Source organism: Borostomias antarcticus (assembly GCF_949987555.1).
Source record: "Borostomias antarcticus genome assembly, chromosome: 21".
Taxonomy (NCBI): domain Eukaryota; kingdom Metazoa; phylum Chordata; class Actinopteri; order Stomiiformes; family Stomiidae; genus Borostomias; species Borostomias antarcticus.
In genome coordinates, this window is record NC_140254.1 from 20,932,493 (window position 1) to 20,947,780 (window position 15,288).

General features: G+C 44.6%; 1 protein-coding gene across 1 annotated transcript in view; it reads left to right on the forward strand.

The window, feature by feature from the left end:
* Nucleotides 1-1,503: 1,503 nt before the first annotated feature.
* The window catches only part of spire1a (spire-type actin nucleation factor 1a), a gene marked incomplete at both ends in the record, with an annotated part of 44,307 nt that continues 30,522 nt past the window's right edge, over nt 1,504-15,288 (forward strand). The window contains 2 exons of the mRNA XM_084455762.1: nt 1,504-1,840; nt 5,982-6,013. Of these exons, the coding sequence (XP_084311888.1) occupies nt 1,504-1,840; nt 5,982-6,013 (369 nt within the window). The remainder of the gene's footprint in view (nt 1,841-5,981; nt 6,014-15,288) is intronic.

A 15,288-nucleotide genomic window follows, 5' to 3' on the forward strand; every position in this document is an offset into this window, starting at 1 on the left:
AGAACCAGGAGCCGTTCACCATCTGGGCGAAAGGGCTATGGAGGAGTTGTGACAGTGTATGCTTGTGATTCCATTCCTCCATTCTCCAGCAATCTACCTTCCAACACAAGGAAGCCAATGTCACTTCCCTAATGGAGAAGCTATAGGGATGCTGCTTTGTGTGCTCTGTGTTAATGCATGAGCTAACTAGAGGAGGAGAAACCAATGACATGTTGTTTGCTCTGATGAAAATGCTGTATAGAAACACATTTGCTGAACCTGAAGTGCTGAGTCTTGAATCTTCACATTTCAGGACTGAACACGATTGCAGAGGAGCTTTGTAAGGAAACCGTTGAAACACGCATGTGCCTACTTTGTTTGTTCCTACAGCCGTTCTGTAAACGTGACTGACTGTTCTGATTGGGGCTGTTATCTGGCGCGTCACTGATGTTTGGTTTTAGCTTGAATACTTGTAATTTAATATAGTCTGAAATTAATTTTTCATTTTTTCTTCTGTAGCCTATGTGTAAGTTATGTTTTAATTTATGCATGTGGTCAAAGTAACCAACTGCGCCTTATGTGGTTGGAGATTATCTACTAACAATATTCTTTGACAATTGTGGATTGGGGATGGATTAGGAACAATTTTGTCCAGCAGGGGGAAATCCTAACCAAGCTAGTATTCTTGAGGGAAAGACTTTATAAAGTGATTATTGATCGTCCATTTCCTTATGGCCAGCGCTAAAGAAAGACATTAATTTAATGGATTATCCTAGGTCATGTTTAAAACATATGGAAAGTCAATCTCTTGGTCATAAATATCTTTTAAGTAAATTGAATGTCTGAATTTCTAAAGCAAACAGTAGCAGTTAATTGCTTTGTCCAGGGAAGTGCGATTGAGTGCCAATTCATGACGCCATGAATTGTTTCTGTGAAAGGTGTATACTTTTGTGATTGAAATTAAAGTGTGGGTTAACTCATTCAATTGAATCGTTTTTCCTGTATTGTTCATATTCTAGTGGCTATTGAATATACCTGTAGGCATATACAAAATATAGGCCTATAAAATAATCTAAAGAATTTCGGAAGCATAGCCTACTGTCTACGATTTTACTTTTCAGAGACTATAAATAGCCTAACACTGGCCAATGAAAACGTGTTTTCGAAGCAAGTTGCAATCAGAAAGTAGACAACTCTAAACCAAAATGCTAAAACATTTGTTTTACGTAAAATATATGTTTCACGAATCAACGTTATATCACAGCAGAAAATAGCCTTGCCTGTTCCCGTGAAATAAAATAGATAGGGCCTATTAATTGATCGTAAACTTTGGGTGAGAACAAGGCGGACTCTGAGACCATGCAGAAAACACCACCGGGTGCGCTCGTAATAAACCGCTGCACTGAATCAGTGAATAGAAAACAGCCGAGGAAGACGCGTCTCTGCGCTCACGGTTCATTATAGTCCTCCTCCTCTCTCTCTATTTATATATCATATATCTTTCTGCGTGAATATGATGCGAGGATGGCCAAAAGACCAGGGACCGAGGACGAAATGTTAATCTCACCAGCGCTTCTCCAAGATATTGGCAACCCCGGGGACGTGAACATGGATAGTGTGGATGGAGTGGAGGAGCTTTCCTTAGAAGAGATCCTGACATTATACAGCCAGCCCATCAACGAGGAGCAGGCATGGGCAGTGTGTTACCAGTGCTGCAGGACTCTGGCTCAGAGACACCAGGGGAGACAGTCTAAGTCGGCTGGCGCGTCGGTGGTGGAGACTGCGAGGAAGATTGAAGGACTTGGGGATGTGCGCGTCCGGAGAGACGGAGCCGTCAGATTGCACTATCAAGAGAGCACAGGTACCTAGAAAAACATTGTTATTGCAGCCTGTTTTCTCTAGATGTTTACTAATGAAGTGGCTTATTATAGCCGACGTGGCTACCATGATCGCCAGAGCACTAGACTTGCGCATGGCTACATGTGGCTATTGTTGAATTGATAAATGCACATTTCAGTAGTTTGTCCATGTCAACATAATCATTTCACTGAACATCCTCCAACTATGCAGCCACGCGAAAGCCTCTTTGAAGCATCAGCAGTGGCCATGTTGTCAGTCACTCTTAGGCCATGCATTGATTTTGTTTACAAACGTGGCAATGTAGTCCTCATTGCAATCGAATTAAATTGCAGTATTAAATTGTGTAGACTATTATAAAGGACGAATACAGGCTACATTGGGTTATTTTCTTAGGCCTATTATTAGTTTAAGGCTTGTGAAAACACGATTTTATAATATTTTTAATGTAATATTTGGCCCGATGCTCAGACACTCAGACAATAGAGGTGTTAGTCCATGGGCCCAGGCCAGCATTTTCACTAATTGGTAGGCTACCACCCATGGTGGCAAATTCTAGTTTGTCATTTTGAAAAAAAGATGATATTTCAACCCTTTGCCAGTGGTAGTCAGTTATCAACCATCAATGACACCAACCGTTGATCCAAAGAATGAAAAAAGCTGACCTTTCATTCACTTATCCTCACAAACAACATGTTATACTGTAATACCAATATCCATTCTCCAGTATTCATATTCTGTTGATCATCATCATCGTCGTCATACAGTAGTCAACTAGTTTCACGACAACTTGTACATTTCCTCCTCCCTCTGGATGTTGTTGTTGTGTAGCTTGGTGTGTAGCTTGGTGTGTAGCTGGGTGTGTAGCTTGCTGTGTAGCTTGCTGTGTAGCTGGGTGTGTAGCTGGGTGTGTAGCTGGGTGTGTAGCTTGGTGTGTAGCTTGCTGTGTAGCTGGGTGTGTAGCTGGGTGTGTAGCTTGGTGTGTAGCTTGGTGTGTAGCTTGCTGTGTAGCTGGGTGTGTAGCTGGGTGTGTAGCTGGGTGTGTAGCTGGGTGTGTAGCTTGCTGTGTAGCTGGGTGTGTAGCTGGGTGTGTAGCTTGCTGTGTAGCTTGCTGTGTAGCTTGCTGTGTAGCCTGGTGTGTAGCTTGGTGTGTAGCTGGGTGTGTAGCTGGGTGTGTAGCTGGGTGTGTAGCTTGGTGTGTAGTTGGGTGTGTAGCTTGCACATGTCGTTAGTTTGTTGGCACACAGGAGCAGTCTGGAAGCTTGCTGGTCTGTACACACTGGCAGGCCATAGGGTCTAGGGCGGCCATTGGTGCATACCGAGAAGTATTTTTCATCAATTTCAATAATGAGCTCAAATGTCTAGTAATTACCTATACAAATGTATACTATTCGATTATTAGAGCAAGGTAACTCATGGTTATCATGTTTCAAAGTACATATATGGACCCTACAAACAAACTGGTACCAAAGAGATTTTGCCACCTTAGGTGGTAGGCTAGGCCTACTTGATTCTGGCCTGGCCCATCAGATGTGGCGGTCAGTTAGTTCACTCAAATGGATAAATTCAATATCTCTTCATTAACTGAATAACTCATAACGTACAGTTCACGGCTTATGGCAAGGGTACTCATGACCTCATACCAGAAGCTTAACTGCTTGTAAAACAAGAAAGATGCAGAGCTGTAAACCTCTTTGAGGTTTGAGATGGGATTCCTGCTCTGGCCCTGTCCTGTCTTTGCTGTTTTAACTGGTTCTGAGGTATTTTGGGATGTTTAGTCTGGCCCTGATTCTTATTAGATCTGGGATGAGAAAGACGTGAAGTGTATTAAGCGAATGCCTCAGCCCAGCTAGCTCAGGGGCTTACTACCACAGCACTAAATCAATGCTTATGCAACGGCTACTAAGCTAGTGGCGGTATATCAAGACCTGTTTCCTATAGGACTCAAAGTTGTCCAAGCGGCCACTGTCTGACCGATGATGTAGGGTCCCCAGAATCCCAACCCAGTCAAGTCTGATTTCAGGCAGTGATGCAGTGGATCACTGTGGAGAGAAGATGGTCTCACTCATGGTCTCACTCATGGTCTCACTCGCCCTCTGCTGCAGTTTGAGGAGAGAGCCTCAATGTTACAAAAAAACCTATTTAGCTATCCTGTTACAAAGATGTTTCATGTAAAGTGGATTTTTTTGTTTGGTGCGATGAATAGGAAAGATTCACACTTCTGAGATTATTCCAGTGGTTTAATCAAGTGGAGGATGAGTTAAATCAAGCACATTTAAAAGTATTTGAATAAATATTTTGACCCGTTTTAAAAAAAACAACACCACCAACAAGTCTTGCTGTTTGGCTGAAGTAAAATAGGACTCTCCCTTAAAGTGTCGTCCCCTCTTGTTTTTAAAGGTCATTTTTTCACCTGGACAAAGAGGTCGGTTTTCCCCCCCTGAAGAAAGGAAAGTCAGGGGCGACGCTGTGAGCCGCTCCAAATATGCGGCTGTGAATTACAGTTGGAGAGAGTAGCGTCATGGCTGCTGTCTGAACCCCCTCTGAGGCCGGGGCGAACAGGAGCCCTGTGTCTGGAGGTTGGCATAGCTGGGTGTTTAAGGGTGTTTTCCCTTAAGCTTTGGACAAGACCAAACCCTGTACAGAGCTGAGAAGACCCACAACGACATGACCAGTGGTGTCAGTTGGCATTGGGCTTCAACTAAAATCACCTCAGGAACTGGTGTTTTGATTAAATATGATAATTTTTTTTACTTTTGAATTCTAGGATAAGAATTAATAAAGCTTCCATCCTGAATGGACATAATCGAAACTGGGAAGTTGCCCTACTGCCCCCAGAGATAGATGTGGCACATGGTGCAAAGTTGGCCAAGATGCAAGGAAGGAGGGGCATTGTCACCCTGTGGACTAACGTCAAAGTCCTCCGTCAATGACTTTGTACTTTACCCCTAAAGCTCAGCCATGTTCCTGGGCAGGGGGAATTCAGTCATGAGTCAGTCAGTCAGAACATGGAATCTGCTTCAGCCTCTTCAGGACATGGGCATTGCTCCACATTTACACTGGGCTGAGCAGCAGTCACACATTCTCACATCCTAATGTCCTGTAAGACATGCTCCCATGATGAATTAGCTATTACATACCTTCATGAGAACCCATTTTGTTGATTTGTCAAACATTTTCATTGGTTTGACCTGCTTCTGTATGATAAAAATAGTTATTTTTTTTGAGGTGATGTATTGTCAGTTGCACCATTAAAACTCATCTGCATTGATTTATATGGATGTGCTGAAGATCAAAGGTTATATTGGATCTCTCTTTGTTTTCACCTTCCATAAGCCAACTGTCCTGGGTTCCCATGGAAACAGGGAGAGAGAGTGGGGGCGGTAAAGAGCAGCCATCCCCCAATATCATTGAACATGATTCCCCCCAGGTTACCCCAAACACAGGCTCTGACATGTCCTTCCCTCTGGTTCACTGATGCAATAACTACTCAGGGGCTCAGTGTGAGGTCTCACGCACGAGGTTGCCGGCTTTGATTACCCCATGCGACCGTACTTCTGTATCTTCCTCAGATACTCTATCAGGCGTGTCATTTTTACACTGTATTTAACTTGATTTCTTGTCTCTATTGTGTTGTCTTCCATCTTTATTTTCGTGCTTTTTGTTTATTTTGTCTTTTTTTCTTTTTTTTTTGTTGCTATAAAAATAGTTTTATTATTACATATTTAATATAGCATTGGTGACCAGAACATTGTGAGAGATCTTTTTGTTATTTGAAACCTTCCTTTTGTATCTATTTCTATCAAATCGGAAGGAAAAACGTTGCATGAATAGTTTTTCCTCCGAGCGCTTTGCCGTGCGCTCTGGCTCAGTCCCGTCCTCTTTCAGATGTGTGGGGTTTAATATTTCATGTTTGTGGGTGTGAGGGGGACCTCGAGGGACCCTCGCTGGGCTGGGGAGACTGTGGTCGTAATTAGGTTTTCAACCGAATGAATTTCTAAGAAGCTGTATGCAACCAAGCCTGTGATACAGTAAATGCTCATTTGTCGGTAAATGTACTCGTGAAAGTACATTAAAGTAAATGTACTCGTGAAAGTACCACAGACGGTGGTGTTAACACTTTTTTTTGTGTGTTCTTTTCACAGATAAATACAGACCCGCCCACACGTCACCGGAGGTGAGTTAAACTTGAAGAGCTGTCTCTTGGCTGAGGTTTCACCAGAATGATTCATCATTGTTCTATATTTAAAGGGTATTGAGGAAAACTGGGTTTGGGTTTGTCTGTGGGAGCAAATTCATAGATTTCTTTTCAGTTATTGTGTGTCCAAGACAATTCTCAATGCACGGATAATTTCATGGCTTGCATCAGTTAACTTTACTGGGTCTGGATATGGCGGCTGTAGCTCAGTTGGTAGAGCGGGTCGTTCAGTGATCGAATGGTCAGTGGTTCGAATCCCAGCTCCAACTGTCCACATGTCGAAGTGTCCTTGAGCAAGACACCTAACCCCAAATTGCTCCCAATGGGCAGGTTAGCACCTTGCATGGCAGCTACCGTCATTGGTGTGTGAATGTGTGTGTGAATGGGTGAATGAGAGGCCATTGTAAAGCGCTTTGAGTGCCACTAAGGTGGAAAAGCGCTATATATGTGCAGTCCATTTACCATTTAATTTATTTGAACCCTCATGGCTAAATATGGCCTTTTCATCCCGGTCTAAGAAGGTCTCAGAAGTGGTGGGTGGCCACTGGGATTGGTCACACTGAGCATAGTCTCACAGAGGGATATTTGGAGCGTGTGTTTTCAGAAGCAGCCCAAATTGAGCTGATTGACCATCATGGAAACCATTAAGTAACCATTCACACAACACAGGCGTGGCGTGACAACAGTGATGCCACCCTGCGCACAGCTTGGCTTCGGAAGGTCAATTCTAATAGATCAGGCGCCTCAACGATGACTGACAGGAATTCAGCTGAGGAAACTGATAAATGTTCCTGTTCTCTTTTGTTTGTATCCTGGATGATGGGCCCGTGTGTCTCTGTCCCAGGCGGACATGTTCAGAATATCCCAGCCAGCGCAGCAGACATCTCCATGTAAATAAGGGACAGCTTAGCCCTCAGCAGGCACAGATGGGTAGAGGCAGGGAACCTGCTCACACAGACACTTCAATAAACACGCGGCACACTCTTGCTAGTTTCTCTCAAGTGGCTTTTCGTAGCACAGATGAGTGTGTGGAAGGACTCTCTGAATCGGTCTGGGCTGAGTTTCCCAGAGGCATCGTAGCGCTACGTTCATCGTAGAGCTATGATGAACGCCATAGCTTACGATGAACGTAGTGCTACGATGCCTCTGGGAAACTCAGCCCTGTACTGTTCAAACAACCACGCTGAAACACGCTGTACTGCTCTGGCCCTCCAGCGCACGTGTAGTAGTCATGTCGGCCATCCTGTAGGCGGCCGGCGGTCACGATGCTCTCGGCTAACGGTGCCAAGGCTAGACGAACGTCAGCTGTGAACGAGATGCGTGGCCTGTCTCTTCGTTCAGATCGACCTGATCCAGGGAAGGGCAAGGCTCTCTGTCTCGCTGTCGAAATAAAGTAATTACACAGTGTGTGTGTGTGTGTGTGTGCGCGCGTGCTTGTGTGTGTGCGCGCGGTCATCTGCACGGTTGAACAGCTCCTGAGTTGTCTTGTTTACACTGATCTCCTGCTGTTTGTCTGCCCGACCATGTGATCAGGCTGTTAACAATGCAAAGCTACAGAACATTCCGGATCACATACACACCCACCAGCCACAACACTCAAACCATCTGCTTAATATTGTATAGGTCCTCTTCGTGCCACCAAAACAGCTCTGACCTGTCGAGTGTAAAAAAGCATGTGGAAATAATTCACCCTCTAATAATATCTTAGCTTTTAGCCCTGTAACTAATTATGTAATAAACTACCAATAGTGTAATAACTCCCAATAATTTCATGAAATTTATGTAATTGTCATGTAGTATGAAATGTCATGTAAGTAGTAGTTGCCTAGTAGTAGTAGTAGTAGCCTAGTAGTAGTAGTAGCCTAGTAGTAGTAGTAGTAGTAGCCTAGTAGTAGTAACGGTAATAGTAGTAGTAGTAGCCTAGTAGTAGTAGTAACGGTAACAGTAGTAGTAGTAGTAGTACTAATAGTAGTAGTAGTAGTAGTAGCCTAGTAGTAGCCTAGTAGTAGTAACGGTAACAGTAGTAGTAGTAGTAGCCTAGTAGTAGTAGTAGCCTAGTAGTAGCCTAGTAGTAGTAACGGTAGCAGTAGTAGTAGTAGCCTAGTAGTAGTAGTAGCCTAGTAGTGGTAGTAGTAGTAGTAGCCTAGTAGTAGTAACGGTAGCAGTAGTAGTAGTAGTAGTAGTGGTAGTAGTAGTAGTAGCCTAGTAGTAGTAGTAGTAGTGGTAGGAGTAGTAGTAGTAGTTGTAGTAGTGGTAGTAGTAGCGTAGTAGTAGTTGTTGTAGTAGTCGTGGTAGTAGTTGTTGTAGTTGTAGTTGTTGTAGTGGTAGTAGTGGTAGTAGTAGTAGTAGTAGTAGTAGCCTAGTAGTAGTTGTTGTGGTTGTAGTGGTAGTAGTAGTAGTAGTAGTAGTAGTAGTAGCCTAGTAGTAGTTGTTGTGGTTGTAGTAGTGGTAGTAGCCTAGTAGTAGTAGTAGCCTAGTAGTAGTAGTGGTAGGATTAGTAGTTGTAGCCTAGGAGTAGTAGTAGTAGTAGTAGTTGTTGTGGTTGTAGTTGTAGTAGTTGTGGTTGTAGTAGTAGTAGTTGTTGTGGTTGTAGTAGTAGTAGTTGTTGTAGTGGTTGTAGTAGTAGTAGTAGTTGTTGTGGTTGTAGTAGTAGTAGTAGTAGTAGTGGTAGTAGTAGTTGTTGTGGTTGTAGTAGTAGTAGCCTAGTAGTAGTAGTTGTAGTAGTAGTAGTAGTAGTAGGTTGATCCCTGAGGGGAATTTCCACCGTTGCAGCATCACAGAAGTATCACAATCCGATACAAATGTACACTAGATACAAAATATCTGATACAAATGTACAGCATGCAAGTATATACAGAAATACCAGAGGACACTAAGACGTGGAGGTCATGCCTTGACAGGCAGCATGAGGGGGACCTGCGCAATATTAGGTAGGTGGTTTGAATGTTGTGGTTGATCGGTGTGTACAGTAGCTTATATACAGTAGGGGTGCGTGTGTGTGCGCGTGTAAATTCAACCCCTCCACAGGTTATTCTCAGGTCATGTGATAGCCATGTCTCCCATAGAGATGACTATCTTGGTCTAGAGAAGAGGTCCAGCCAGTCATAGTGGAGTATGCAGGACGGGGGAGGTCCCATGCAGGATGGGGGAGGTCCCATGCAGGAAGGGGGAGGTCCCGTGACCCAACGGGTGCTGGTAGTCAAGTCTCACGCCTGCAGCGGCTACTTGCTGGTCTATGAGCTCAAGAGGTCGATGCTGCTGTGTGTGCTGCATATACAGTGTTTTGATCGCAACACTACGATGTCACATTCAAGTTCAAAAGCTTGTTTTTGTTTATGTAGAGTAAAATGGAGACATGATGACACCAACCTAGTCATACAGTGTGTTGTACACATTACCCCCCCCCCCCCTTCTCACACACACACACACACACACACACACACACACACACACACACACATGCAGACAGTAACCTCCTTCATCTGCTGTCCTTTTCTTTAAACTTAGGGTCAGGTGGTTGGCTGCCCATCTCAGTCCTCCTCCCAGTGTATCTGTCTCGTCAGTCTAAACACAGAAGCCTTTGGCTCTAATCGCTGGCTCATGTTCATGTATAGAGTTGACCCACTTTTGTCCTCTCTCCTCCCAACGTAATGACAGCTAGAGCCGCCATAATTCATGAATAGGAAACTGGTCAATGGCGCCATTGACAGTATTGTGCTGCCTTATCGGTCATGATTGCATAGTCAGATTATACCAGAAGCAGTTTACCTGTGCATTGTGGGAAAGTCGGGCGAGTCTTAGCTCGGTGTCTTTGTCGCCCAGCCACCTCACTTTGCAGTGCTAGCAGGATCCCGCAGCTTGGAGATGATAATGAAGCCAGTTGGATCTGGCCTGCTTCATTATGTATGTATGTTGGAGAGAATCAAAAGGAAGTGCAACACAATATTACTGTTTCATACCAGAGGCCTCCAGTGGTTTTCACATTCAGAGACTTTGCAATAACACAGATGTAATGATTCTGCCCACGCCAAGCCTCAGTCTGTGCCAGAGCCCTCGCCATCCTTCCTGTATTGTGGAGGCCCCTAGTTTGGGATTAAGGTGGGATTATCAGAAAGTATAATCCTAATAGAGGGTTTCCCTCGCTGCTAATTGTGGACTATTGCCTTTTGGTCTGGTAACTTCATATTAACTCACCAAAACACAATAGTGAGTGTCTCTATTGTACATGGCTATAGCTGTGTTCTCTGTAGCGGTCATATTCAGACTGCAGTGTTAATGTAAGTGTTCGTCCGCTATTGCAGACACTTATCATGCAGACCGTACTGTGTGTTGTTACTGTATGTGTACGTGTAGCTATTGTATCTGGGCTGCTCTCTCTGGTACCTGGGCTGCTCTCTCTGGTATCTGGGCTGCTCTCTCTGGTATCTGGGCTGCTCTCTTTGGTATCTGGGCTGCTCTGTCTGGTATCTGGGCTGCTCTGTCTGGTATCTGGGCTGCTCTCTCTGGTATCTGGGCTGCTCTGTCTCTCTGGTATCTGGGCTGCTCTGGTATCTGCTCTCTCTGGTATCTGCTCTCTCTGGTATCTGCTCTGTCTGGTATCTGGGCTGCTCTCTCTGGTATCAGGGCTGCTCTCTCTGGTATCTGGGCTGCTCTCTCTGGTATCTGGGCTGCTCTGTCTGGTATCTGGGCTGCTCTCTCTGGTATCTGGGCTGCTCTCTCTGGTATCTGGGCTGCTCTGTCTGTCTGGTATCTGGGCTGCTCTCTCTGGTATCTGGGCTGCTCAGTCTGGTATCTGGGCTGCTCTCTCTGGTATCTGGGCTGCTCTCTCTGGTATCTGGGCTCCTCTGGTATCTGGGCTGCTCTCTCTGGTATCTGGGCTGCTCTCTCTGGTACCTGGGCTGCTCTGTCTGGTTGAACAGAGTTGGTGTGTGTGTTTACTATACGAGGCTGTGTGTGTGTCAGTTCTTGCAGGTCTGGAGCTGTGTACATCACCTAGGCTAGTTCTGGCACATACCGGTAATCATGTGTCTAAGAACGAGATGAAATCACCAGGTACCCCAAGGTCAAAATGGACTGTGAATGGCCACTCGTTCAACAGAACACTTTTGAAGGAACTTTCTCATCCTCTATGTGGATGTTCTCAGCAGTGGTTTGTCCAAGGCTGCAGTTCCATACTGTAACACGTCCTTCCTGGAACGAGGAACGTGTTGGACACACACAAGCGGAATAAAGGTGGTTACAGTGGGGGATCATTCAAGTGTGTGAGTGAGAGAGATGGTGCGTGTCCTCATGTGTCCCTCTGTCCTCTTCTGTGTCCTCGGTTGTCCTTCGTGTGCGTGTGGCCTTATCTGCCACCCCCTTGTCCCTCCAGAGTCACTTTCACCCTCCACTAACCTTCCCGTGTCCGTGACCTGGTTCTGATGGATCATGTGTCTTCCGCTATTTTGACAAAACCATCAATGGATTTTTCTGTCATTGAGCGCCCCACTGTACCAAAACTGTTACACACAGCTCACGTTACACACATTCAGCTCAGATAACAACCCTGAAACGCACAAAACACCAGAACCCACTCTAGATGCATCTCTACATGAGAAAATCTCTTTCCAACTATCTACTTTGGCCAAGATGGAAACTGCTTCTTCAGTCAGTCAACTAGACAAAGTACTTTGCCAGAGGTCTCGTCTGTCAGTAGCTGTGGAGTGAAAACTAATGAGAACCTTGAATGAATACAGTAGGAGACGAGTGGGTTTGTGTGTGTGAGGGCAGCCAGCGTTTCCTTCCAGTGTCATGAATTTGTCCGTCTGACGGTCCCTGCTCTTTGTAGAAGCAGTAGGGGCTTGGCAGGGCTTTAGTCCGTTCTCAGCAGGAGCATCTCTGTTATGCCGGGCTCAAGACTACAGGATATTTGGGCCGATTTATCCCCGATTCACCCCTCCCGACAATCGGAGGAGAAATCTGGTCTGGAACGTTGGTCGGGGCCGATGATCGGCCCAGATGATCTTGTAATGTGAAGGGTATACAGATCCAATCTTATACCTCCCGATCGGCTCGCAGACCCATCGGGGCGGCCCCGATAATATCAAACATGTTTGATATTTAAGATGATTACGTCCCGACTTTACAAGTGAGACGGCGAGACCAGTTGTTCGTTGCTCCATCGGGCACGATAAGATCCTGTAGTGTGTGATGAGCCGTTATTTTCAAATCTTGCTGTGTGTGCTTGTTTGAGATGCGCAAGAAGAATACCTGTTAAGATTCTCCTTATGTGCGTGATGTAACCCGATTTCGAAATTGGTTAGGATTTTAAATATCCTGTAGTGTGAGCCCGGCATTAGGGTTATTAGGTTTAGGATTTAAATTTAAAATTACACATTTTTGTAAATGTGCCTGTTTTAGCCAACTTCATGCTCATTTGTAACTGCAGTCCCTGGGCAGGTGTAGTGACCACTACAAAAGACCCAGGAGATGCATTAAAATAGGAACAGCAATGGCAGAGGACATTTCATAAGAACACATAAAGTACTTTAAAACAAGGACACCAATACGTGACATAAAACAAAGGACACTTCAAGCTAGTATGGTCATGCAGCATGGTCGCATACTTGTCTTTTAAACATTATAAATTAATTTTGAATGAGAGATGTCACAGTCTCATTAATATTGCAGACTTGCATGTGTGAGCTGCTCTCACTGAAAATGCTGATTGTTGGAAGGCAGTTGTCCTCAAGTATTACGCAATCCCCTCCTTACAGCCATCATCAGAGCTAATGTGTCTTATCAGCTTTCTGCTTTATGAAAGCACTAAGGGGGGAGGCACCAAGGCTTAATCAAGACAAGCGTCTGTAGAGGGATAAGATTGTCCCAGCTCAATAAATGATTTCTTAGGCAGTAACAATAGTGGCGGTTGTGTGGTGTCCTGTTGAGCTCCTTCAGGGCCTGGGGGTGTAGTACCCAGGTTCAAGTGTTGTACAGGACCCTTATGTCCAATGCAAAGTGCAAAGATTAGAATCAATATTGTTAGACCAAGATATTTGAAATCGGATACTGCTGTCAGTTTTTACCCTGCAACATAAACATTGTTTATGATTATCTGTTGACCACTTGGGGAAGAACATACAAAATGTTTAGTACATTTAAGTGAAGATGGTTATTAAGCCATTGTGTGACAGGTCATCACTGCCGTAAGCTTACAGACAGCTTGCTCTTTGGTTGTTGCATGTACATAAGTTAGTCATCTGCGTACATTTGAATCTCAGACTCTTTGCATACAGCCCCCTGCCTTCACCACGGAGAAACCTACTGTAGTGGTAAGATAGACGGTTAGGGATGCACCGATTGCAAAATTCTGGGCCGATGCTGATGTTTAAAATAACAATCCGTCCGATGACCGATGTTTATTTTATTTTATTTTCATTCCCCCTTTTGTGCCAGGGAAACAAAGAAATTAAGTGTTTGGTTCCAAAACGCCAATTTTTAATTCACTCTAATTTGAAAGCAAACTACACGTTCATTTGCGATGTTGCGTCATGGATCTTCTCTGAATCTGCAGCTGGGTAGGCTACGTTTTGCAACAAAAAAAAGCCGTAATTGTTGCAACATAACGTTGGCCACTACCATCGGTGAATGTCATTTTATTTGCCGATGGGCCGATGGCAGTCAACAAGGCCAACATCGGCCGATGCATCGGTGCATCCCTATAGACGATATCAGAATCCCAACCTTGGAGAGGGGAATTTCAGCGTTCTCCTCAAAATGAGCAGCACTGTTTTCCGTCAATACGACGCCATTTGTCACAACTGTCACAGGTTTACATTGAGATTGTTGGGGCGCCTCATATCTTGTTTTTATATTAGTGGCACCACAGTTAATCGCGGTTACAATATCTGGCAAAATCTCAATTATTCCTTTTTGTCATTGTGAAACAAAGGCATAAAATTCCCCACAAAATTTAAGTCAACGTCCATGCAATGTTACCCCCCTCAAAATGGCAAAATAATAGTATTAAGCCATTGAATGTCATTTTCTGTGGATTTAATTCTAATGTAAAACACAAAATGCACCTTGCAGCCTAAATATTTCCTAATTGTCTCTAAGTAGAGGAGACTGGTGGGTGTGGGTGAAGGGAGCCAGGGCCGAGTCAGCACTTTCATTTGAGGGGAGGAGGGAGGAGGAGGAGGGAGGGGGAGGAGGAGGGGGGGGGTGTGGCCAGGTTGCTGGGGAGACGGAGCTTCTGCTACTGCAGTGGTCTTGGTCTAGATTTTGACAGGTTATACAACTTCTGTCATTTGTGTGTAAGAGAGAGTGTGTTTCTCTCTAACGATGGCTCTGCTCAACTGCAGGCTGGAGTGCTAAGGAGAGGCTGACTGGCTGACTGGCTGACTGACTGACTGGTTGGTCTGTCAACTCTTGAACTGTCTGAGTTTTGCCACCGGCCACCCAGTTGCAGACATCAGCGTTTTAAAGCCACTTCTAGTATGCTCACTTCTAGTATGCTCACTTCTAGTATGCTCACATTCTAGTATGCTCACATTCACACTGATGATGGTGCTTTGTTTACCATGTGATGGCTGGAGGCCATGTTGATCACACAGGACTTGGTCCCCCACAGTTGACCACTCAGTACCTAGCTGTCCCCAAAGGACGGTGAGCAGCAGGCCAGATCCAACTGGCTTCATTATCATCTCCAAGCTTGCAGAATCCTGCTAGTGTGTTAGTATGTCTCATCAATAATGAGCTGGATGTAGATTTAATTTGAGGGCTGCCACTGACCTCAATGCATTAATTATGTGGAAGTCAGACTGGGTGTTTGATCTTGGCCGGTGAATGTGTGAATGTGTTGGGTAGTGCGTGTGAGAGAGTAGGTCTCTTAACACATGGCTTATTCTTTGCCCAATCTGTGTTAGTGGAGCAGCTCTGACTATGTTATGTTATGTTATGTTATGTTACGTTATGTTATGTTATGTTACGTTACGTTACGTTACGTTACGTTACGTTACGTTACGTTACGTTACGTTACGTTACGTTACGTTACGTTACGTTACGTTACGTTACGTTACGTTACGTTACGTTACGTTACGTTACGTTACGTTACGTTACGTTACGTTATGTTAGCAGGCAGTAGAGCAGCAGCATCAGCACTCAGGGTGCCTACAGCAGCACACAGATACTTCAGTGGGCTTCATTCAGAATTTTTGGAATTTACAATAATTATTGGGTAATTGACACTGATTGCCTCATGAAAATAGTAATGA